The sequence below is a fragment of the Mustela nigripes genome, chromosome 2, assembly GCF_022355385.1.
Source record: "Mustela nigripes isolate SB6536 chromosome 2, MUSNIG.SB6536, whole genome shotgun sequence".
NCBI classification, from domain to species: domain Eukaryota; kingdom Metazoa; phylum Chordata; class Mammalia; order Carnivora; family Mustelidae; genus Mustela; species Mustela nigripes.
The window spans coordinates 191,924,023-191,950,815 of NC_081558.1; the positions used below are offsets into that span (position 1 = coordinate 191,924,023).

At 35.0% G+C, this 26,793-nt stretch overlaps 1 protein-coding gene across 2 annotated transcripts in view; it reads left to right on the forward strand.

Annotated features, from left to right (window-relative positions):
• Nucleotides 1-26,793, forward strand: part of USP25 (ubiquitin specific peptidase 25) — a 132,532-nt gene that overhangs the window by 15,475 nt on the left and 90,264 nt on the right. For both annotated transcript variants that reach the window (XM_059392170.1, XM_059392171.1), the window contains exons 2-4: nt 9,549-9,626; nt 13,055-13,199; nt 25,070-25,193. In XM_059392170.1, the coding sequence (XP_059248153.1) occupies nt 9,549-9,626; nt 13,055-13,199; nt 25,070-25,193 (347 nt within the window). The remainder of the gene's footprint in view (nt 1-9,548; nt 9,627-13,054; nt 13,200-25,069; nt 25,194-26,793) is intronic.

The following is a 26,793-nucleotide window of genomic DNA, read 5'->3' on the forward strand; positions in this document are numbered from 1 at the left end:
ATTAAGCTTTGGAAGTAGATTTTACTGCTGTTGTCATCCACATTACTTTTGTGAACCTGTTAGTTGATAGCCATTGTCTTAGAGTGGTGTTCTCAGCCTTTTTGTTGTTAACATCTTCACAGATGTACCTCCATGTTTGATCACACTTTATTTTTGTCTTTTTAGTTTTTGCTAAAGCTCTGTAAATGTAATTATTATAGAGTCTTTGAAGCAGAATGTTGTATGGTTTAGTGCAAAGTGGAATATACTTCCTGCAAATAAGAGGTAACAATTACAGCTTACTTTTAAGTTAGTGCCCGATAAATATTATTTGTTAAAACCCGTGAGTACTTTGCCTTGTGAACGTATCTTGGGGTCTGGACAATCGAGAGGGTGAGATACTACTATGCGTTGTGATAACTGCTTTGCAGACACTTTGAGATAGTATTATGTATTGGAGTAATAATGTGTTGTAATTATTGCTAGCTGCCTTAGGAGTTGTAGTTTCTTATGGTAAAACCTTCTCAAGTGTGCTGCCAAAAATATTTAGTATTTGAATGCATATTACAAACACAAAAATGTTGAGAATTATTGGGTAGAAAGATAGCATATAGGTCCCGCTATTGGGCAAGAGTTCTGTGAGTATGTCAGTTTTTGTTCTGTGAACTGTCAGTACATGTATTTAAATTCTTCACATTTGGGCTGTGTTGTACAGTAAAATTTGGCTACTAATATGATACTGTGTTTGTACTTCCTAACTGGGGGGATTTTCTAAGGTTTAGTCTTTGATTTTCTGCCGTCTTCCTTTGTAAGCTGTCTTTGAGAGATCATGTATTTTCTCACTTCTATATGTTCATTAGTACTAAGTTTGTATATTCAAAATTAATTAAATGTTATGCCATTAGATAAACTCTTGTTTCAGGTTTTCAGTTGCCTGTTGTACATTTATGCTTACTACTCATTCATCTCGTTATCATGTCTGTGCATTTAATTACTATTTCTTTGAAGCAGATTGAGAAGTAAGTAGTACACAGAAAGCTTATAGTTTGGCGGTGGTGGGACACGTCAGAAATGCATATATGATATTCGAAGTTAAATGAAGTATTTATAAGATGTATTGGTAGGACGAAGAAGAGCATCTAAGAGGAATAGGAAAGGCTTTGTTGAGGTGGGAGTGGTTGAAATGAAAGGAGGACTAGTAGGTAGATTGGCAGTTATCGTTCTAGGCAGGGAAGTCCATGCACAAGGGAAAACAAACAGAAGAACTTGGTGCCATCTGTTATCTACCAGTAGCTTCATGTGGCTAGATATGATATAATAAAAAAATAAATATTTAGTCTTTTTCCCAGGTTCCTGTCACAGAGCCTGTAGAATCCTTGGAATTTACTGTCTTGTATGCTGATGAGTTAACTCCTTCTAAAACCAACCTCAGAAAACCAACCACTGTGATTAGAGAGTTGGAATTTTCAGCCCACTCCCCAGTCCAGTGGCCAGGAGAGGGACTGTAGATTGAGTTCAGTCACTGATGGCCAAAGATTTATCAATCATACCTATGTATTGAAATCTCTAGTGCCTTCCATACTTTTAATAAGTGCTCAGTTAAAAAAACAAGTGCTCTGTTAATGGCACTTCTAGGCAAGAACTTAGCATATATAGTTAGTTTTTCCCATCCTAATTATTTTGAAATTTATTTCCTTAAAAATACAGAATTACATCATTAATGTATTGTTAGAATATAAAAAAGCTAGAATATAAGAAAGCTCTATTAATAAGGGTCCAATTAGGATACAGAAACCACACAGTAATTTGAATAGGGAAAGTTTAGTATAGGGAAGTATTCACCAGTAACATATAGTTGGCTACAAAAATGTAAAGAAAACTAAAGAATAATGGAAGGACTAAATTTGGGAGAGGTTTGCCCTCAGACTGAGTTTCAGTTCTTGCTGTAGATGTGATAGAAGTCCACTGGGTGAAAGACTGGGACATTGATGCAAATAGCCTTATAGAACCGAAAAAGAAAGTTGTTTAGGATATATGCTTTATTAAACTTAGCACTATGTCTTGATGATTGGACTTCCTAGTAGTCAGTAGGGTGCATTATGTCTGTAGTGAGTATGACCGCAAATTGTATTTGCTTTAACAAAGAAGTTAACTGTGACTCATATAGCTGTGAGGAATTATATAGTATTCTAGTTTGAGAGTTCTATGTAGAGTGTATTTATTTTGTTTTATTAGTATAAGGGATTTTATTTTGGGACTCCCAAGTTCATTAGGAAAATTTAAGTGTAGAAACGAGATAATATGAAGATATATTTTATTTAAACTTCAGATCATATAGTTCATCATAATCAAGACATGACTTGATTCACAAAACTTTTGTTTACCCAGATGTTTTACAGAATAAGGCACTCTAATTTAAAAACATTGTCTATCCCAAAAGAATGGGATAGTTGGGGTTTTGGAATGCATATCCTCATAGAAACTATGTTTCATGGTGTTGGGTTCTTATTTGGCCTGGAAATGTATTTAACTCTATATGAACTTACAGTGCTGTGTAACGGTTTTTTTGGGGGAAAGTGCATTTAGAATATCTGTTTATGATGCATTTCTGTTATCTGCCAGCTAATAAGGATGGGGGTTGCTATTAGGGACCTGGATATCATGCAGCTGTTAGATTGATTAAAGAGTTGGGGTGGCAGGAAAGAAAATGGACTGAGGTGAGGAAAGGTGGGAAAAACCAAGTATATCGATTGCTCTTAGCTAACTCTTTACTTTTCTTCTTCTCCTTTTTTTTTTTTTTTTTTAAATTTAAGATCATTTGTGGCTCTGGGATTCTATAAAATGATAGGGAAAATCTTTCTAAAATCAGAAGTTCTGGAATATTTAAGCCTAAGTGTGAAATAGTAAATAATGAATAGTGAAAAATAGTAAATAGCGAATAGTAAATAGTGAAAAATAAAAATGCATGCCTTCAGAATTACACACCTATAGAGTTATATAATTAATTTTTTTGTAATGCTATTCCCAAAAAGATTGAGATAAGCCTTGACTCTATGATGCTAGAAGATACAGGATTACCCCAGCCATTATAGAGTTACTGTCTAGATTATTTGCAATTGAAAATTTCAACAAATTTTACTGTACACTCACATTCAAGTAGGGTTGATAAGACCAGAACTAGGAAATGAAACTTTCTATGGGATTCTAGATAGACTGTAAGAGGGTGTGGAATGTTTGTTTAGTAAGTGGATCTGATTTATGTATACTTCTTGTTCTGTCTTCTATAATCACTTAGTATGTTCTTTCCTGTGGATGAGTTCAAGGCCTATGACCTGACTTACTCCAATTTATTTCTGCAAACTTTGCTGTAGTTATTTATTCAGTCAATATTTATCAAGTGCCTACCACATGCCAGATGCTGCATTAGTTACCGGGAGCACATTGATGAGCAAAATAGTCTGTGCTCTCTTGAGACTTAGAGTCTAGTGGTTAACCATGGTGTATTATTGTAATCTATGGTAAGTGCCAGGAGACCCTCCAACTTTAACTGAAGGAAACTGGTACCTAAATTTGGGTTGATAGATAAGGATAGAGAGAATGTGAAATAGATGGTATCTTTTGAAATCAGTGTGATTCTAGCGTAGAATTGCTTCCATACATTATTGGAAGAGCCTAGTGTGCATTGAAGGTTTTTCCCAGTGTCCTCAATCTGGTGAAATATGTTTGTGTTTTGTTTTGTTTTGGGTTTATATCGTTGGTAGAGGCAGAGGCAGAGGCAGGTTTGCGACTCAAAAAGAAGCCACATAAAGGACAGATTTATGTGTTTGGAATTATCTGTCTAGGAAGTATGGGGATTTCTTGTTATGGGAAGAGATAACATGAACTAAGGCAGTTTAGTGTTACCAGGTAGATCCAGAAGATATTTGCAAAAGTAGCTGTGTGTATGGTCGCATGCCTTAAAGGCAGTAGAATGGTTAATCCTTTCATTGATAGGTGATTAAAATACCACATGGGCCTAGCAGTGCTTTAGAGAATGTGATCCTGAAGTTTAAGAATGCCTTGGGATTTTCTATCAGAATAGGATTTTTCCCTCTTTTTTTAAAAAAAAAAACTCGAAAGTGTTTTTAGAGGTTATTCTAGGAGTTGCCTTTTTTTTCCCACTGAAGATGGAAACTTTTGGCTTTCTTTCTTTTTCACTAAACCAGGTTTTATATGTATTTTGAAATTCAGGAGCCATTGACTGACTTGTGAATCATTTGCCCCTTAATGTAGAAAGTTTTCCTGCCTTGTAGTTAGTGGTGCTCCACTTTTTTTGTGCCATTATTTAAGTATTTTACATAGATGATAGTATTGCATTTTTGCAGTGAGTTTTCATTTTTCACTGAATCTTTAATCTCCAAAATGAAATATAGAGAAAATATGGAAAGGGTACAAATTGTGGAATTTGAAAAACCAGTTTTTGTTCCTGTCTCTGTACTTAATAATCTCTTGAAGCCTTTGTTAGCTATGAAATGAGAGTAACTTTTTGGAGGGTGTGTGTGCACACACATATGTGCGTGTGTGCTCATATTAAATGAGGTTATAAACCGGAAGCACTCAAAACACTTGGCATACAGCAAGAACATAATAAATGCTTATCTTCTTTCTTTAGTCTAAGCCAGTAAGTGATTCCTTTTTTTTTTTTTTTTTTTTGCATTCTCAGTGTTAAATATGCTGTATATTTACTGAAACAGATTTAAAACAGACCCAACATTAGCTAGGTTCAATTGGGGAGGGAGAGAATTTCTGTAGAACTCTCTGAGTCTTAATTTATATTGGAATTACTGATGCTTCCTTTACCTAGAAGTGTGTATAGTACTGTATTTTGCACATAGGGGGCACTTAAAGATGTAATCATGTGATAAAAATAACATTGAGGAAGGAATTGGAAGGCCTGCATGAAGTCTTGCCTTGTTAGCTTATTGATTTCTGTGGTGTTTGCAGTTGCTGAATTTCTTTGAACATTGTGTCTTGCCTTTCTTGGTCCAGCAGTGTGAACAGATTGCATCCTCCTCCTTATATTTTAGTATATAAATTCATACAAAAAAGACCTCAGAGCTCAGAAAATGAGCTCTAGAGAGGGAAGTGGGTTGGATCCATCTTGGATCGAAAGTTGCTAGTCCAGGAGGAGAGAACCCATGTGCAGGACATTTTTAGTTGAGGAGCAGGGTGTCTGCAGACCAGAAGTGTGATAAATAGAAAGGTGAAAACCTTGAATGAAAGACCAGGGTCTTAATTACAACAGAAATAGCAACAAGAAAAACATATAATTGTAGGAAATGAAGGTGCAGGTTTTCAAAGACAGGAAAAGCACAGCTGGAGGATGCCTGTGACAAAGGAGAAAATGACAGATGTGATGCCTTCTGTGCCATAAACTTAGAATCTTTCTCATAGCTTACCTCTTCTGATCTCTCTCCCATTTTTTGCTAACCAAACTAAGAAAGTTTTTTCACCTTTTTCTCCTTCACACTCAGCTTCTACTCCATCCCAGTCGTTTTCTCTTCCTTATTCCATTTTCCGTCAAAATTCACGAGATCATGAACTATGCTAGAGATACGCCTGGATTATTTTTTTTTCTAAGATATTCAGTTGACAGTGTTGTGAAAGATAAACAAAACATCAAATTACCGCTACAAGCTATGAAATTTCAAAGATGTTACTTCTCTTTAATAAAATGCTATTTTATTAAAATTTAAATAATTTTAAATTTAAAAAATGCACTGTCAGTCGACTCTTACCATAATAGGCTATTCCAAAAGTTAGTGGTGTACCCAAATACGGTCATCATGTTCACCAATTTTCAGCTCGGTTAGGGTAGCTCTTCTCCACAGGTGCCTCATTCTTCTGGGGTGAGTGCGCTACCCAGGGTCATGTTCTTCTTAAGGAAGCTACAGAAGTTCAGGAGGGAAGCCCAGTCATGCAAATACATTTAATGTCTGCATGACTGTCTTTAATATGTCATTGGTCAAAGCATGTCCCATGGCTAAGTCCGTCATCAGTGCAGCAAGGAAATTGTCTCTCTAGTGAGAGGAAATTAAAAGTGGCAAAGGGTGTGGATACAGAGATAAGAGAATTGGGAGTCTAACATGGGCCCTTGTAATCTTTTCTGAGCTTTATTTTCCTGTTTACTTTTTACTTGTAGTTGTTAGTGGATATACTGTTTTGTGTTCCATCACTTTAGCTTAATATGATTTTGTGAAGATAATCTCTATATAGGTTATATATTTGCTATTTAAAAATATGCACTTGTTTGCTTGACTCAAACTATGTTTCTAAGTATAAAAAATCATCTGAGATGCTTATTAAAAATGCAGATCCCTTAGCCATCAGCCCTAACTCCTCTGGAATCACCGTCTCTGGGGCTGGGGCCAAGAATCTTGTTTATTATCAAACTCATTGGTTCATTCTTCTGCACATTAAAGTTTAGAACCACTTACTTAGTGTGAGGACGTTTGTATTGTTTCCATTTTTCCAGCATTGTAAATAATAGCTGGTAACGTTTGTATGAGTGACTGATTTGGGGGAAGTGTTCAGTAGTCCTTCTCTGATCCATGACCAGGTAATTTGCAGTTGAGGGAAATAATGTTCCGTGTAAAGAATGGAGTTTGGAGTGCTGGTGGTGGTGAGATTACAGAGAAGCACATAAAATCTTCCAAGATTTTTATGTTCAGTAAAACAAAACCTTGGATAAGAATTTCTGTAAAATTTTTCTACATCTTTAACATTGTGATGTTTGGTATTGAGTAACTTAGTCATGGTTCCATTTGCTAGTTATTGGTACTACTTTAAATGAACATAGGGAAGTTGACAGGTTTGAGGAGAATTCTTTTTCATCTCTAAGTTTGATCGTTTAATTTTTTTTACTCAACTATTTTATTTCTGGCATTTTATATGACCTTGTTTATATACTATTATTTTTATTTTTAGATAGTCTTGTTATTTCAGCTCTTTAATAAGGTTGTTGGAAATGAAAATTCATTGATGGCGTGATGGATACTGCCCATGCTTATCTGATATACATTATTTGCTTTTCTTCACAAACAGAACCTTGATTTCATTTTCAAATTGGCTTTTTGCCTAGCTGAATAATATGTTTCCCAACCTTCTTTGCAACTATGAGTGGCCATGCAATTTTGTTCCGCTCAAGGAAGCTTTAAGTGGAAGTCACTGAATGGGTCTTCTTAAAGCAGTTAGACTGTTTTGGCTTATGCCCTTTGTCTTATGCCCTTCCCTTTATCCTCCCTGGAACTTGTACCGGGTGCTTGAGGAGGCTTCGAGAGACAGACGTTTGATGAATGTCACATATAAGAGTGTTCAGTGGGAAGGCAGAAGGAGCTTAGATCTTCTTTGCATGTGGGAGGTCTTATCAGATCTGGATTGCCCACCTCCAGTCTAATTACTTTAGGAAAAACAGACACTGCAGTATGTTGAAGCTACTATTTAGATGGGACTCTGTTATATGCAGTTGAATGTAATTTCTAGCTTATACATGTGATTTCTATGAAAGATATTTGGATGACCGTTACCTCAAACCTGATTTTCAGTATGCTTTTTATTTTTTTTATTATATTTTATAATTTGTTTAGGACCCTTCAACTCTGAAGGTGTATATGTTATGCATATTTAAATTGTCAAGTATGTGGGGTGCCTGGGTGGCTCAGTGGGTTAAGCCTCTGCCTTCAGTTCAGGTCATGGTCTCAGGGTCCTGGGATCGAGCCCTGCATTGGGCTCTCTGCTCGGCGGGGAGCCTGCTTCCCCCCCCCCCCCCGCCCCTTTTTCTGCCTGCCTCTTTGCCTACTTGTGATCTCTGTCAAATAAATAAATAAAATCTTAAAAAATTGTCGAGTATGTTTTGAAATGCACATTTTATGGTTATTAACAAATCTGTATACAGAATATCTTAAAACCTTATAATAAAGTAATTTTAAATTTAAAGTTGCAAGATAGTACAAACTTCTACAACTTTTTTTTTTTAAACTATTTGAGAGTAAATTGCAGATATAGTGCCCCTTTGAAATTTAAAATACTTCAGGTTGTATTTCCTAAGAAAAATAGACATTTTCTTACATAACTATAGGGCAGTTATCAAATTCAGGAATTTAATATTAGTTCAATATTATTACTAAACAGTTCATATTCATATTTCTCCAGTTATCCCAGGAATGTCCTGTATAGCATAGTGTTAGATGCAGTTTGGTTTCCCACATTTGATTACCAGGCCTTTTTTTTGTCTCCTTTAATCTAGAAACTCACTCTTTGTCTTTTATGACATAAGCATTTTAAAGATAACAGAGTAATTACTTGGTAAAATGTCCCTCAGTTTGGATTTGTCTGATGCTTCCACAAGATTAGATTCCGGTTATGCATTTCGGGCAGGAGCACCATAGGTGGTATTGTCACCTTGGTGTATCCTACAACATCAGGCAGCATATGCTGTCATTTTATTCCAGTATTGGTAATATTAAATCTGATTATTTGATCGAGGTGGTATTTGTCATTTCTTCATTATAAAGTTACACTCTTTCTCCCTTTATAATTTGTAGGAATAGAATTTAAAACTATGTAACTATTTTATTTTCCATCAAATTTTTACCCCCTAGTTTTATTATCTGTTGAGGATTCTTGACTGGTTTATTACTGAGATGAATGTAAAACATTTTCAAGAAAGATTTCAGCAGGTTCTTTTATTCTAGGGATGACTTCTTTTACACTTCATTTCCATTGAACTTTATTTTGTGGTGCCGTCTTACAGTTTTAGGGAACTTGTTTGAAGAAATACGGAGATGTCAGAAGGAACATGGTTCTTAATTAGGGGGGTTCAGGGCAGTATTTGATAGTGGGATCCCATCCCCTTTTCTCTTTTCTCTCCAACAGAGTATAATAGATCATGAAGACCAGCAGATCTGAAGCAAATGGGGGCAAATGATTAATTCTGTTTGGGATCTTTTATGATCCCAAGTTAGAGGGATTAGAGAATGAGATGATCTTCTTTTTCCTCAAATAGATCTTAGGATCACTATCTTGTAATATACACACCTGGTGTGTGGTTTGTCCTTTGGCATGTCTTTTTCAGACATCATAGGGAAATGGATGCTGGCTGACCCTAGGGTCAAAGGGAGGTGCTAGAACTTTCAGGATTTCTCATTCAGTGGCCTCAGCCCCTAGTGAAAGTAGCCCTGTGGATACAGCTGTTTTCCTTAATTCTTCTTAGGCTTAATCATTGTGCATATCACTCTTTTCTTGTTGGGAGGAATAAATTAGGCGGTGAAGAATGGGCCAGAAACTCTTAATTCAGTAAGATTTCTTGGGAAGTAATAATAGAAGTTCAAGTTCCCTTTTGGAAACAGGAGAATGGTTAATCTCCCTAAAATAGTGAAATTTGTTGAGTCTTTGTCAAGTTCTATATTTTTTTGTTTTCTATACTAGTTTATTTTGTTTTCTGTTTTTTTTTGTTAAACCCATAGATCATTTATTTTCTTATTCTTGTATATTTTCAGATTTTAACGTGTATTTCGGTTTTTCTTCTCTAGCACCAGCAGACGTTTTTGAATCAGCTGAGAGAAATCACTGGGATTAATGATGCCCAGATACTGCAGCAAGCCTTGAAGGTAAGGCCTCTGTTCTACGGCATACAGTTTAAGTTACACCCTCACCTCTACTGCCTACCATATATGAAAGGTTTTTAGTTACATTTTGTGGTATAGTAATAGAGATATAGGAGAGAACTTTCATAACGTAAGAGCCTTATTTAGGCTGTGATTCTAAGCATGTTAGTTTTCAGCAGCCTAATGTTCCAAGATACCTTGAAGTGACAGATAATCTTTCTCTGTATGGAACGCTTCTCTTGCAAAATGAAAGGATATGAATCCAAATGCGATGGCTGATTGTCCTCAGAGCTATGATGTTAGAGTTTAAATGGGGGTAGAGAGGGGTGCAGTAGGGAAATACAGGGAGGAAGAAGAGGAGAGAGAAAATGAATAGAGGGTAAGAAACTTACATTTTTTCTTTCCAAGGAGAAATAAAACTTGGCTAACATTTAACTAATTGCACCTTAAGAACATTCAGTAGCAAGCTGGTTAGTATGTGCAGTAAGTAAAATGCATCATTTTGGTTGCATTTTCTGATGTTCCCACATTTCCACGCAGAGGAAACCCAGATGAGTCAAATTACAGGGATATGTCCACTAGAAAAGATCAAGGGACTAAGAGATGTTTAAGAACTAGAACTGCAGGGGCACCTGGGTGGCTCAGTCAGTTAAACCTCTAATTCTTGATTTCAATTCAGGTCATGATCTTAGCGTAGTGAGATCCAGCCCTGCCTTGGGCTCATTGCTCAGCAGGGAGTCTGCTTGAGCTTCTCTCTCTCTTCCTCTCCCTCAAGGGCGCAGCCCTGCCCCCCCCCCCAATAAATAAATCTTAAAAGGAAAAAAAAAGAAAAGTAGAACTGCATTTTAAGGTTATTTCTGTATTGCTGCTAAAGGCTAACAGCAATATAGTATGCTTGCTCTTGCAAGGCATACATAAAACTTCAGTCCTTGGGAACTTGCTCCGAGAGATGAGTTTAATTATGTAACTTTTGGTTCTGAGCCAAAAGTTCTTCATTTGTTTTTAGAAATAATCTTATCTTTCGGATGATTATACTCATGATAATAATAAGTAGTGGTTATTAAACTCCTATAATACTAGGTGCTATTCAAAGTATTTTATGTGGCTGACGTCCTCCTGGGAGCCCTGTTGACAAAGGTGCTGGCATGTGGAAGAGCTGGAGTACAAACCAAGCTACCTGATCCTGGGGGGCCACACTACGTTTCCGATTTTACTATAAGCTTTGCTTCATCTTTTTTTTCTATCAGGAAAATGATGAAACAGTACTGTTCAGAGCATTAATGCAGGGTTTATGAAGCAACTGTTAAGTATTTGGAGAGGAAACAAGAATGTCAGACCTCAGTTTATGACCCAGTTACTCCATATCTGTTCTCAGAAAGTGCCTTTACCATTCTGTATCTCTGAGTGTGAGGCTATACCCATTACCTTGTCAGGGCAAGTTTGCAGAATTCACTTTTCTTTTTTTTTTTTTTAACTTGGGAAACATGTAGAATATGTTTAATTAAATGAACATAAAGAGTTAATCAAATGACCTATTGTCCATGTTTTCTTTGAGGTAGGTTTTGTGCTATAGTTTTTTTGTTTTGTTTGTTTTTTTAACTTTGGTTTCAATTACCACCAACTACTGGTGGTGGGAGATCAGTACACTTAAATCTTACCTATTAGCCAGTGTAACTCTGTAAGATGTTTAGTAATGAGTTGACTTTCTCAGTAATATACTGACAAGGAATCTACTTTTGGGATACACATAATTGATTGATTTCAATACTCCTGTTTTAAGAATCTATTTTTAGCCCTTCAAAGTAAGTGATCTTCAAGTTGTATAAATCCCTGTTATATTCAGTTTATTATTATTATTATGAGGTAGTATATAAAAAGCTCCTAGCACATTTCTTGGCATATATTAAGTGTTCAATAAATGTAGCCATTGTTACTGCACATTACAGCTATTTTACATATCTAGCTATGGATTATATTATGTTGCTGGTGAGTCATATAAGAGTCTTAAAATGATTACAATATGAAGTTTAAAGCAGTGGTGCTTTTCCAACTGCACTCTTACTTTTTTTCTCTCTTCCTTGACTAACGAGAATGGGAGTAGGGGTGGGTTGGCGACCTCATTCTTCTAGTTGCTCAGGTTTCAAATCTTGGAATCATCCTAATCTTTCTCCTTCTGTCAGCTCTCACGTTAAATGTGATAGCAAATCATGTTGGACTCTCTGCTTTAGCCCTTTCTTTCCTATAGTCTCAACACACAGCCAGAATGAGCCTTTAAAATGTAAGTCATACCATGTAATTTCTGTCCAAAACCCTCCACTGGCTTCCTATTATAGTCTCTGTGTTCTCTAAAGTTCATGAGGCCTGCATAGCCTGTCTAGGTGTTCTGGCCTTCTGTTACAAAGATACTTCACTATTAATATCTGGGTTTCCTAATGTTATTTCAATTAGCTATCTCAGAGCTACTGTTATATTTATTATTAACTCTATAGAGAATAAAGACATAGAACTGGTCATGTCTCTTCTTCTTCTTATTTTTTTTTATATAATTTTTTATTTTTTATAAACATATATTTTTATCCCCAGGGGTACAGGTCTGTGAATCACCAGGTTTACAGCACTCACCAAAGCACATACCCTCCCCAATGTCCATAATCCCACCCCTTTCTCCCAAACCCCCTCCCCCCAGCAACCCTCAGTTTGTTTTGTGAGATTAAGAGTCACTTATGGTTTGTCTCCCTCCCAATCTTATTATTTTGCTGATATAAAAATCCTTGGTTTTCTAGCATTTGCTTTCTTTTAAATTAACTTTAGAATAATTTTGTCCAGATAAGCTTTTGATGAGAATTATGTTAAATTTTTATGCTTAGTTTAGGTAGGATTGTCATCTTGACAGGATTTCTGTATGACAGTATTTCTGTCTAGTTCTGTGTGTCTGTCTGGACTACCAAGCTTCAGAATGTTTTGGCTGTTTCCTCCCTACAAGTCTGATATTTGCTTATGTTTACCTCTAGGTATGCGTTCAGCATCCATATTAAAGTTTATAGTTGTTCTTTGCAGAAGTACTGTTTCAAATATTCATTCTCATCCTTTTGTATAGCAAAAAACATTTTTTGGTTCATTTATTTGTTTAGAAATACAAGTTTTGTGATTGACTTTGGTTAAGGAGAAGCGAAAGTAATAAGAAACTAAGAAATTATAGAATAGATTTTTACATTAGTAGGCCTATTAGAAAAAGGAATTACTATTGATAGAATGTACTTTGTTTATGATCAGTTTGTAAAATTAGGATCACAGAGAATGATTTCAAATCTAAAAGTGATTTTTGCTATTTAAGTATTAGTTGTTACGGAGAAATTTAAATAAAGTGTGTAAGAATGCATGGATTCTGAGTTATTCCAAAATGTTTGATGTTCCATTCTTGATATTTGAAGGATAGTAATGGAAACTTGGAATTAGCAGTGGCTTTCCTTACTGCAAAGAATGCCAAGACCCCTCAGCAGGAGGAAACAACTTACTACCAAACAGCACTTCCTGGCAATGATAGATATATCAGTGTGGGAAGCCAAGCAGACACAAGTAAGTTTACTTCTCTTTCTTAATATTTCAATAATGTAATTAAAAACTTTCCTTGGGAATATATTTTGTTTAAGCAGAGGTGAAGGATAAAGAACCACTTTAACCTTGGTTCTTTTTAGTGTATATGAAAAGAGTATATTTTTATTAGCTGAATTATTGTTTTCTCCAGTTCAAATGTGAAAGATTGTACTTGAGTTATGTATCCTTTCATAGAGCATTTCATTTATTATTCATTGTTTTGAGATATAGAACAGCTATAGGTATCTCTCATGAAAGAAACAAACATTTCCAGGATTTTATATGGGCACAGACATTTGTTTTATGATTTTAAATGTTGGTAGAGGCCTTAGTATTATTTTTGAAGGTAAGCTATTGTTTCTAATTACTGATAGGTTTACCACTTAACAGAATTTCCCTTCCCTCAACCCTTGCCCCTCCCCAAAATGAAGATTTTAGAATAAAGTTTTATTACCATGTAATAAAGTAAACACAATCACACAGACATATACACATATATACATACATATGGAAAGTTTTATGTGGGATTCTACTTTTTCTTTATAATGTGAATAGTTCATGCTTGTATGTAGCACTGAATTTTTCAAAATATGTTTAGTTACCTCTATATATCATTATGATGTAATAACTGCACTCTATAAAATGTATTTATTTTTATGCATTCTGTATTTGAAAAGTTTGGTTACTAACTTGTATTTGAAGAGTATCTGAATTTTTTTTTTTAAGATTTTATTTTTAAGCAATCTCTGTACCCGGGGTGGGGTTTGAACTCACCGCCTCAAATCAGGAGTTGCCTGCTCTACTGATTGAAACAGTCAGGCACTCTTCTGATTTTGTTTATAGACTTTCTCAGAGTTAAGAAACAACTAGGAAGAACACATTCATATTGTTGTTTGTAACTGTTATCAGTAAATATTATTTTAATGTTTGTTGATAAAATACTTCAAATTTTCAGGATAATTTTAATATTTTTGTTTACAAATTTGATCTTATGTGCCAAAAGCTGAAATATTCCTACCTCACATAGATAATATATTGGTGATGAAAGAAGTTTTATATGTGTGAGACAGACGTAATTGTTTATGTCTACATCCAAGACAAACTGTTTGGACCCTAGCTGTATCTCTGACTTCATTTTCTACTGTTTTTCTCTTCTTACTTCATAAAATTGTGATAATTCAGGGTGGCTTGGGGTTCTTACCGACCCAGTGCTATTTAATTTCTTTGTTCTTTACACTTGCTGTTCCTTCTGTCTGGAATCCCCTCTAGGCTTTACCCCCAGCTTAATTACCTCTGGTGTTGTAAGACTTAGATCAGTATCTTCTGGCCTTAGAATACTTCCCCTTGCTTCTAGGTTGGAGTAAGTGCTTCTCTAGCACCAGGGCTTACTTGGGTCTTAATGAGTACTGTGTTATTTTGAAATTATTTGCTTATGCCTTTCTTGCTTACCAAATGGGAAGCTTAACAGGATGAAAGACCATTGATGTGCCTATCATCACACTAGAATAGTTTGTGTAGTTTCTCAAAAAGTGTTCATTGAATTATTTTAAATAATACCCCCAAAAAGCTGTGTCAGAACCAATGAAAAGGAATGAGGTTGAGAAGCTTGTTGTAAGAAGTAAGAGAAAAAGAGAAGTAGTATGAATAGTGGAGAAAATGGAGTGTGAAAATAACATCTATCTTTTAGTTTCTGAGACTTGGGGGAAAATGAAATTAGGTAGAAAAAAGGAAAAAAGTTTTCAACTGAAGTCAGCTGGTTAAAGTGAAGGAAACAGGAAGTTGACTAAACATGGTTCACTGTTCTAGTGGAAAGGATGACAAGATTTTAGATTGACAGCTGTGAGTTTTTAACATAGATGGTTGACTTTGTGACATGAAGTATATATATAGGTAGGTAGTGGAATTAGGATTTGTACGACTTTTCTAAATAAAAGAACATGTCTTATTTGCTCTGTAAAGTCAAGTATTGTTTAAGCCAGATGTTGACACCTGTTCAAGACTTTTGACAAGGAATACTGAAAATGTTATGGACAAAAGAGGTATGAATAGAAGCTCTTAGGGATAAGGCAAACCTGATTTCAGGTGTGTGTCCCATATGAATGATAATTAAAAATTGTGTGTGTGTTTGTGTGTGTAGCTCTTGAAAAATACTCATCAAGTAATTTTTATAAGGTTTATTTATTTGAGAGAGAGATCTCATGCCCATGCGTATGCGGGGCGGGGGGAGGGGGCAGAGGGAGAGGGAGAGACAGTTCCAAATGGACTCTGCATTGAGCGCTGAGCCTGATATGGAGCTTGATCTCATGAGATCACAAGATCATGACCTGAGCTGAAACCAAGAGTCGGTCGCTCAACTAGCTGAGCCACCCACGTGCCCTTCATTAAGTAATTTTATATTTCACTTAAAAAAAATGGTAGAGATATGGAGTTTCTGATTTCATTACAACCTGATTATCATTTTGAGCAAATTGTGTGCTATTGTGGTTTTCTTTTCAATAAAATGTGCTGCCTTCTCACCAAAGTGCTAATTTATACTTAGTAATTCAGTAAGTTGGATGGTGTGTCCATAAAGTTATTTGCAGATTATTGAGAAAAACCCTTGTAAAAATGTAATGTGGTGATTGTAGTATAATAGTACCAAACTGTGACAAAAATACCTGATGAGGTAACATTCTTTTCCATTTAACAAATTTGTACCATATTTCATAATGTTCTAAGAAGTACAGTTGCTGTTAGGAAATAGATTCAGCATTAAAATTTGGCAGTGTCACAGTAGTGTTACATAGTATAGAAGTGAAAAAGTAAGGAGACTTCTTACAGGCAACAGATTTTTCAAGTTACTATGTTATTGGTCCTAGGAAGAAATGGAGTCTTTTGTGTATTTTTAATTCTTGGAAGGAGTGGTAAAACATGTGAGGAAGAAAGATAGGAAATAATTACAAATATATATTCAAACACAGGCCTCTATTGATAAAACTATGTAAGTGCTACTGGAGTCTGGTGTATTGGAATGATCAGAGTGTGAGCAAGTTCTCAAGGGATTGTTCTAGATATAAAGATTGTTTTTGAGCATTTTCTCCATTTTATATGAAATACATTATTATTTGAAAGTTGACCATAGTTAACTTAATTTTTCAAATGTGGCATGTTTTTTAATTAATGTATTTTTTTATTCCTTCTAAGTATTGTCTCTTACAACCAGGGCTAAAACATAAAACCTTACTGACTTTAAGTGTGCCATCTATTGGTTATGGTGCTGACAAAAAAAAAAAAAAAAATCTATATTTTGAAATACAAGTCTCTAATGCTAAATACATAAGATTCCTTGTTGATATAAGCTCCTTTAGAAGGGATAAAATACATCTTTTTTTAATGACTAGAAGAGGTTAGCATTTAAAGAAATATAGAAGTCACATTTGGGTGTTCTGGGGAAATTTTCTGTTATGCATAACTGGATAGGTCAGAAGATACAATTGTATCACTTTGTTTAAAGACTTAACACATATTTGTGAACCTTCACTTAATATTGAAGAAGTAATTACATTTTCAGTAGTTAGTGGGACTGTGATTGTCCTTTTTACCTTTCATTTTTGAGAGAAAAAGAAAACATTTCAAGGAAAGCTTATACTCTGCATTATAACGAATTAAGTAGTAATGTACTTGGTGTCTTTTTATTGCATTTGTAATTTTCCATACTCTACTGAATTCTGAGGAGAGGCATAAATCATTTGTTGTAATATTAGCTAAAATTTTAGGCATCCTCTTTCACTACTTGGATCTCTTGTCTAGATTGGATATTGTGAGTTGTCAATGAATGCTTCATGCCTCCAGCTTAAGTTGGGAGTAAAATTGTGTTGGAGTTATGCTGTAAAAATACTAATACAGAATGGACTAGGAAACAGTGCAAGATGTTGCGCTATCATAGGTATATACTTAATAGATTCTGCTAAGTTTTTGTGTCATGGCAAAATCTGTCATAGACATGACCATGGGAGGCTTTTGCTCAACTTGAAATCAAATAGTTACATTCTTTCTTTCATGACCATTAAATTCTTTTGAACTTTTTTAAAACAGGAAAAAAACAGTATATGCCCACCAGAACAAGATGTACTACAATTGAGCAATCAAAGTATGGATCAAAAGATGAGAGGGATTTGGGTAGGTAATTTTAACACAGAAAGTAATGCCACATATTATTGGCATAAGTTTTAGAGAAATTGTTATGACACATCAGAATGACTATTAGGTGTTCGACCCTTTACAAATTTAGAATCAGAGTATTTCCCCCCTCCCCCGCCCAAAAGGAATTGAATTATTAGGTAAGGATTGCATAGAAAGTGAGGGGTTCTGTCTTAGAACTCTGCTCTTAGATTGCTTGGCCAGCCTCACAGTGATTTAAAGCTCATGTGATAAATAGAGCCGAATCTGGTACATTCATCTCTGCTAAGGGTAAATTGCTTATGCTGATCAGTTTAGGATTTTATTAATTGAAAGCTAGTATTTTTCCCGTTCTTCAAATATGTTTTCCTGTTGTTCAAATATGGATAGAAAAGCAGTTAATGCAAAGGAAGTTAAATTCTTTTTCCATAGAGATTTCTAATGCATAAAACTAGTTTGATGATTCCCCAAAAGTCAAGGTTAACCTTAAAAATGAGATACTACAGTGGTGTGGAAGTTATGGTAACCAGTTGTATGCAAATATGTTAGGCTTCTACTCTATTCTAAGTGTGTACTTAGAATTCTTTTAGACATGTACTACAAAATGATTTGTGTAACTTTATGAATTTTCTTAAATTTTATTTCAGGAATGATAGTCATGGGCTATAACTTTTGTTGATTAATACTGAATGTTTAATTTTTTTTCACAGTCCAAGTTGAAAAACTGTCAAGTCTATGACAAAACTCTGGAACAGCTCCTTTACTATTCACTTCCCTTTCCAATGCTGCCATTATAATTTCAGCAGCTATTATTAAAAACAGAACACGATCTTTTAGATCTGAGTTGTTCTGTATAGTTGCCTATAGTCCTGCGTGGCAACTTAGATTTAAATATAACTTAAAACTAAAACTTAGTTCCTCTGTTGCACTAGACACATTCTCAGTGCTCAGTAGGAGTCTCATGTGACTAGTGGCCACCAGTATTGGATAGTGTAGATTAATAGTATATTTCCATCATCACAGAAGGTTTTTTCAGACCTCACTGTTGGAGAGAATCTGAGTTCAGCAGTGAGAAGATTGGAAAAGTTGGAACATCTTAAGAGCTGACTGGGAGCAGAGGAGAATGGGGGAGTGGCGTGGGAAAAACAATTTACATTGTGTATATCTTCTGGCTTTTAAGTACTGTTCTTCTAACATGATACTTTATGATGCTATTTGTCCTTTCACTTACTAGAAAAAATTGTAGGTGGATAAAGCATATGTTCTTAAGTCTTTTAATTAGTGCCACTCTGAAGATGACCCAGTCATTTTTATCTCTATTCCCTAGTCTAGATTTAGCCTTTATTTGTTTAACAAATATTTACTGATTGCCTCATCTGTATCAGGTAGTTTTCTAGGCCATTAGGAAACAGAGTCTCAGTTTATTTAGGGGAAAGACAGTTAACAATAAATAAATAATGTCAGGTAGTAGTAAGTTCATGAAAAACAGAGGAGGGTAAAGGGACGGAGGGTGACAGGGATGTGGTTGTATGTCAGGCAGGAGATATGCCAAGACAGAAGAGTCCGTTGGGGAATGACCTTTTGGATGAGTTAATATTTATACAGATACCTGAGTGACATTAGGGAGTAATGCTTGTAGGTGTCCGAGGCAGGTGCATCCCAAGCTATGCAGGAGGATATTTGGCTCAAGAGATGAATGGTGTGGATATAGCCATGGTGAAGAGAGTTAGTGAGGGTGAGAGTGGTCGGTTTCTTTTTTGTTTTGTTTTGTTTTGTTTTGTTTTTTTTTAAAGACTTTATTTATTTGACAGAGAGAAATCACAAGTAGATAGAGAAGCAGGCAGAGAGAGAGAGAGGAAAGCAGGCTCCCTGCTGAGCAGAGAGCCCGATGCAGGACTCGATCCCAGGACCCTGAGATCATGACCTGAGCCGAAGGCAGCGGCTTAACCCACTGAGCCACCCAGGTGCCCCAAGTGGTCGGTTTCTTATTCCTCATCTGCTGACCATCCCTTTGTTCATATTTGCCTGTCTCAAGGGCATCCTCATTCTTCTGGTGGCCTAGTAGTTTTTCTTCTTCTTCTTCTTCTTCTTCTTCTTCTTCTTCTTCTTCTGCTGCTGCTGCTGCTGTTTTTTAAACAAGCTCTTCCTGATCTCCTAAAATAATCATTTAGTTTGCAGTTCTGTCAGTTTTTGTATACTTTTCCCTTCAGTTGCTCTTGCTTGGTATTTATTATTACAGCTCTTGTCAAGCTCTTATCAACACTCTTAACTCCTAAAACCCCAAGCAGTTCTTTCTACTCATATCATTCCCCTGCCTAGAAGTCTTTGCTGGTGGTAAATATAAACTTGACTTATTGGGGGGGGGGGGAGATTTCCCTTAGGTTTAACCCTATGTAGGTAAGGAAAACAATGGAAGAACTTTTTCTTTGTCTCCTAAAATCAGAATCTTTACATCTGTTGTTTCAACTGTATTGTGGGCTAAATTGACTTTTGTAAACTAACTTTGAAGTCTCCTGTCATTTTAATATGCAGTTTTTATGGGAAAATGAATTAGGAGTTACAAATAATGCATACATATAAAGTCTAATTCCTGGTTAAGTTCATGGCTGCCTATATTTTAGAGTAAGCAGAGAAATGTTTCATAGTTGGTATTTAAGTTTTACTCAAATGGTAGTCCTATAGAGAGTGGAAGATTTATTAGGGCGAGTGTTACGTTATGGTGTATGTTATAGAAAAAATGTCTTAATTTGGGCAGATTTGAAAATGATGGAGGCTTTTGTAACCTGAGATACTCTATAGTGTTATTCAGCTAACACTAACACATTTGTGCCCTTGAGTTGTGTTTATGTTAGTACTGGGGGAGGGTTGATTGAAACAAAGTTTGGTGTTTCACTGAGGTATTCTCTCATTGAAATTCATATATTATGAAATTCATATATTATATGAATATAAAAATATTCATAATCCTCAGGTATTTGGATGGAATTCTAAAAAGTCTAAATTTTTATAATTGAAATTAGAAGTTGTTTCAGTTGTTAGAAATTATTTATAGCCAAGTGTGTTCTCTGTTCCTTTTTGAGTATAAGCATATAAGAAAGTCATAAAAGGCTAGTTCTCATTGTGAAACAAATAGTTTATTACATGCTTCATGTTATAGGAGAAATTGTTCTAATTCTAGAAAAACAAGAAACTCATGTTTAACCATTCTATTGAAATAACATTTCATTTGTTAAAATTTGGTCTTAAAATCATACGTTTTTGGTATATGAGTAGGTTATAATAATCTTTGAGGATTGCTGTATTGTTTTAAAATACCCTATGGAAAGAATTTTTATGGAGTAATGGGAATATCGTGGAGAAAATTATTGTAATTAAAATGAAATTACAAATAATAAATAAACCTCCTCCATGGCTTTAAGTAAAAAGCCCACCTTTTCAGTTAAGGACCAAATAGTCTCTGATTAGCCTATCATTCTAGCATTAAAGAATACTATTGCTTGTTTCTTCCTTTGCTTACACTCAAAATACTTCTGACACCAGATGCGTGAATTTTTTTCTACACCTGACTGATTCTCCAACACTGGCTGGGTATCCTGCAAGTCAATTCAGTTCTGACATTCTCTACCAGACGTTAGCTTCAGATTCTGTAAGTTAAGGGCTCTCCGTCCCACAAGACTGCCCCCCGCTTTAGATGCCTGTCACAAGTTGTGGGTCCCCAGGTTACCCACACTTCTGTCTGACTTGGCTACAAATTGGGGGTGCCCACTACCTCCTCCTCGAGTTTGATAATTTGTGATAATAGCTCATAGAATTCAGGGTAACACTTACTACATGTACTGGTATAAAAAGAATATGATAAAAGATGCAGGTGAACAGCCAGATGAAGAGGTACATAGGGCAAGGTCAGGAAGGGTCCCAAGCACCGGAACTTCTTTCTCATGGAGTTGGGGTGCCATCCTCCCAGCACGTGAATATGTCCACCAGCTCGGAAACTCTCCAGACCCTGTACTTTAGGGACTTATGGAAGGTTCATCAGGTAGGCATGATGGATTATTAACTTAATCTCTAGCCCTTCTTTCCTCCTGGGAGAAAAACGTTCCTCTTAAAGTTCCAAGCTTCTCATCTGGGTGTGGTTTCTCTGGTGACCAGCATTCATCCTGAAGCTATACGGGAGTCTACCAGGAGGAGTCCTCTCATTAGAGAAAAAGGTGCTCCTATCACCCAGGAAATTCTAAATGATTTTGGAACTCTGTGTCAGGAAATGGGTCAAAAATCAAATATTAGAAACTTGCCTTACTCTTTGAATGGATTTACTTATGCATGATTTTATCATACTATGGAAAAGATTTCATTCTAAATGTTGGAAGGATGTCTGCATTATAAAACAATTAAAAATTGTTATTATCACTTGCTTTCCCCAGAAAAGCTTTTAGGTGTTGGGAAGATGTGTGCATAGTGATAGAAAAAAGTTTTCCAAAGTGAGCATTTTTGCTTGAAAAGTCCACATTATTCATTGGTAACACATATTTTTATTTGTTCTCCTTTAGGTGACAGGCTTGCTTTGTTTATTCTTGAAAAATATCTGCCAAATTCTGAAGTTTGAGAAATCCTAGCTTGTGATTCATTAGTTCCGAGAAGAAAAAAATCAGCCAGTTTAACTGACTTGCAACTCAAGCATTGCACTAGTGTTTTCTCTTGAGTGAAAGCTTACTTTGGATGCAGCAGAAGTACTATGCATACTTCCTGTTTTGTCATATAGAATTAAGACTACATAATTCAGTGTTTGAGATTTAATAAGATAAAATCCCCCCCCCCCTTTTTTTAGTAGTGAGTATGTGTGGTTTTAGTACAGTGAATTGCCCAGAGAAGTTGGTGCTACTGCCTCGATTTGGGCAAAGATGCTGTTGTTGTGCATCATCAGTGCAGATATGTTGTGGGAGAAAAGGCGATTAACATCTTGTATTTTTGTGAGAATATCTTTTGCTTATGGAAACCCCTTCTGTCTTAGGGTCATGTGGGAATACCCAAGGCTCCACTGACCACTCTTGGAGATCGCTAGTGTAGAAGAAAGATGTAATAGAAAACTGAAATTTAAAGCCTGTCTGCCATTCTTTATTCTTAATGGTGGTGTACTTCATTTCTCACAACTTCAGTAATTTATGAAATAGGGTTAAAAACACCTTGCCTTGTTTTTTGCTTTTATGTTGCTTAGGTTAGAATTAAATTATGAAAAGCTCTAATTATAGGTTGCTACTTCTAAATGCATTTCTACTCTAGCGGTTCCTATACTTGTCAAACATGAAACAGTAAACACTCCAGATAGTTTCAAAGAAGAAATTTAATACAGAGGATTAGGTTCTTAAAAAAAGAAAAATGACTGGATAGACCTGAAGAGGGATCTCTGGCTTAGCCTTGTGAAATGATTCCCAGATTCTTGTAGGACTGGTCAGCCAGGGAAGCTGCTCCATTTGCCACTGTCAGGAAGGTAGTGCATCAGGAGGCTGCCTCTGGGACTCCTCAGCTCAAGAAGGTACTTCTAGAGCTGCAGCCCAGAGAACAAGCATGCAGGATTAGGTAACTGCCGCTGAGCTGTGCCTGAACATTGGAATGCAGAGTCTATCTGCCACTTCTCTCTATCTCTTCACATCCCCGAATCTGGAAATTGGACACTGGAATGCTGCGTGGAACAACCTGTATCTGTTCAGTCATGCTGGAGAAAATAGCCCAGAGCAGCAGGATAAAGGCTTCCCCCTCACTTCCAACTTCTGTGTCCCCTGTTAGTGCATCTAGCAGGTGGAACCTAAATTTTATTCAGAACTGTAACTGTAAGTGAATTGGGAAACTAGATGTGTTTTGTGTTTTGTTTTGTTTTCATCTTACTACGTTCTGTGGTTGAAGAAAGCACACTAAGAGGATGAGGGAATGGAGTCTGAGGGCTAATTAATCATATCCCCCAAACTGGTTTTTCTGCTTCTTTCTGATTTTCAAATTATTATTATTATTTTACTTACAATCTTCTCTCTTTACTTATTTGAGTTGTGATCATTATTTAATAACTATGATAGTTCTCATTTTTTGAGGCACATTCATGCCTCTCTAGTCCAAGCCGCTTCATCAGTTTGGAAGCTGGGCTGGATGGCTCCACCCGGGTGACATCCATCTACAGCTGTGATCTAGGTGGACTTGGGTCTTGTAAACAAGACTTAGGAAACCTTTGGCCTGCTGGTGTATGTAGGCATGCTCCATCATTTCACTTACCTTGCTATGTTCCTTTCTACATTTTACTTGACCGAATTTTTTTGGACCCGACTCACTATATTTTCATGAGGTTTTATTATACTTTCTAAAGACATTTAAAAAACACCTTCCATAGCCAACTATGATTTCTAATATTTATAAATATCCTTTTCTAAGCAACTGTTCAGAGTAAAAGTATGGATAACAATAGAAGTAGACTTTTGAAACTGTCCATATGCATTATTTCTTTCTCAGTGTGGCACATTCTTTTTTAGTAACTACGCATAATACTAGAGTCAGATGGTAAAATGCAGGCATTTTATTTCCCATCACCTACCCCCTTTCTATGCTTCTCTTGAAAAAAATATTTTTTGTGAGATTACAAAGAAAAAATTTGATTTTTAACATGTCTCAAATACAAATAAACAAAATCAATGTAAAACATACCCAAAATACCTGTAAACATAAGCCTGACCACACAAAGCTGTAGCTTTCTGTCTTATCATACTGTTTTGTAATCCTTAGCAATATATTATGGTTCTTATGACAATGGGAGTATTATTGTCATCTTTTAAGTGAAGGAAATTGACTAGTATATATTGGGAAATTAGTTTAAAAAGCTCTTTCTGAAGGTAGTAATAGCTGTAGCCTCTATTCTTTGGAAAAACTACAGCATCAAGACTATTTTCTTTCTAACAGAAAGAAAAAGAACAAAAGAAAATGGTATCCTTATTTGTATATTTCTTTCTGTGAAATGAAAAGTTTTTTTAAATGGAGAGGACTGCATGTTCATTCAGTAATTCAGATGGTAGAGTAGTGTTTAAAATAGAAAGTGAAAGGTCCTGATACTTCGTTCCTCTTCCCATAACCCTTCTCCCCAGAATTAATCGCTGTTAACAGTTTAATATGTTCTTCCAGTCTTTAAAAAATGTATACATAAACATTTATGTTTGTGCATTTATGGTCATTTAATTTTGAAGCATAATTTTTGAGATCTCAGTTATTATTATATTTTGTTAGATAATGTCTAGATGGTGGTATGCATGAACTGTAGTGTATGTATATTTGGATAAACCAGAAAGCATAAGTGTAAATGTTTAATTATGTTGATTTCAATTTTTGTTGGTAAAAACCTGTTTTTAGTGGCCTTTCTACTTATTAGCTTCATAGAAATTTTGAGATTTAATCAAAAGCTTCATAGAAATTTTGAGATTCCTGTACAGTGAGAAATATTTATACTTTTAATGCTTTAGGCATATTTTGTAGGGAAAAACACTAAGTTTTAAAATATAACCAATTTAAAATGTGTTTGCAGTCTCTTCAGAGAGCTCTTAAGGAGAATTAAATTGGTGCTGACTTTGGTTTGAAAGGGTATATTGGGTATAAAATCCCCATGATATGAATTACCTTCATTTTGTTTGACTTTTAATTTTGAGAAAGATAGTTTTGCTTTTCAGATGTGATTGATCTCACTGGAGATGATAAAGATGATCTTCAGAGAGCAATTGCCTTGAGTTTGGCGGAATCAAACAGGGCATTCAGGGAGACTGGAATAACTGATGAGGAGCAAGCCATTAGCAGGTAAAAACATAATTTGTATAAAGTAGATATAAATACTTTTTATAATAGAAATAATAATTGGCTTTAATTTCAAGAGGCACAAATAATACTTTGTTATTCTAAATAAATCCATTAATAAACTTTAGTATTGTTTTTATATTTTCTGTAACCAAAATTTCCATATTCTAGCTCTGATTGCATTTGGAGCTTAGATTTTTAGGATTTTGGAGTGGCATTATGAGGCATTTAATTTAGGTGTATATTTTAATAAATTTTTGATTTGTTTTTTCTTCCCTCATCTCTTTTAGATACATTGTTCAATTCAGTTTGTAGTCATTTATAGCAGGGGTCAATAAACTTTTTATGTAAAGGGCCAATAGTAAATATTTTAGGTTTTGTTGACCATTTGGTTTCTGTCACAGTTATTCAGCTCTAGTATAGTAGTGCCAAAACAGCCATAGATGATACATAATTTAATGAGTGTGGCTATGGTCCAGTAAATCTTGTTTTAAAAAACAGGCTGCCAGCTGGATTTAGCCCAGGCCTTAGTTCTCTCCATCTTCTGACCTATAATGTAATAGTATATTTATAAGTTTTTTTGTTTTTTTTTTAAAGAAATAGACAAGATTCCAAGATGTGTGATAGAATGTACCTATTGATTTAATAATGAAAACTTTTCAGTTTGGAACATTTTGATTCATTTATGGATCAAATAAAAATAAATTTTACTTTATCATGAAACAATGTTGATTCAAAAAAAATCCTTAAAATATAATATCTTCTAAACAACTCTGGAGGCAGTGGTAACTATTTTATTGAAGAAGAAATTGATCTTTTAAGAGGTTAAATGATTTTGCAAAAGTACACAGCTAAAGTAAATCTTAGGACTCCAGTGTTCTTTTCCCTATAACACAAGTTGTTTCGAATGTACTAGCTTCCTCAGATAATTTCCCTCGGCATGGTATCATTAATATATTTCTTGCTAAGTAATCTGAGATTACTGTGTTGTAAGAGATGTCTCCAAATGGTATATTTAGCAGGCACATAATTTTTTTAGTAATACTTTTTAATGTCTTAAATGTTACTTTGGAAATATTACTTCATAAGATGTTATAGAAAGATAGAAAGACTTAAATTAAAATTCATTGTCCTTTACAATTGGGGGGATACCAATTAATGCCAGTAATTTTAAATGAAAAATCAAAAATTCATACATTGTCTTTAGACATTGTAATTAGGCTTATTTTGTGAAGGATTTAGAAAAATTGTAAAATTATGTTTGTTTCAAAAATGGATTGGAATGAAATAATTGTCTTGAATAATTATAAAACTTGACAACTTTGGTGAGAAATATTTTAAATGTGAAATACATGACTTGGATATTATATCTAAAGGAAATGATCTATTATGTATAAAAGATTATAAAATAGAACATATACCATATTATATATATTTGTACATAAATATATACCATAATATATGCCAAATCTTGTTTTTAAAAGTGTATGTATGTTTTTATTTAAATGATTTTTTATTAGTATACAAATAGAATAAAGTATGGAAGCTTATATGTGAATAGTGTCAGTAGTTTTGTGTCATGTGTTTTCAGATTAAAATAGCA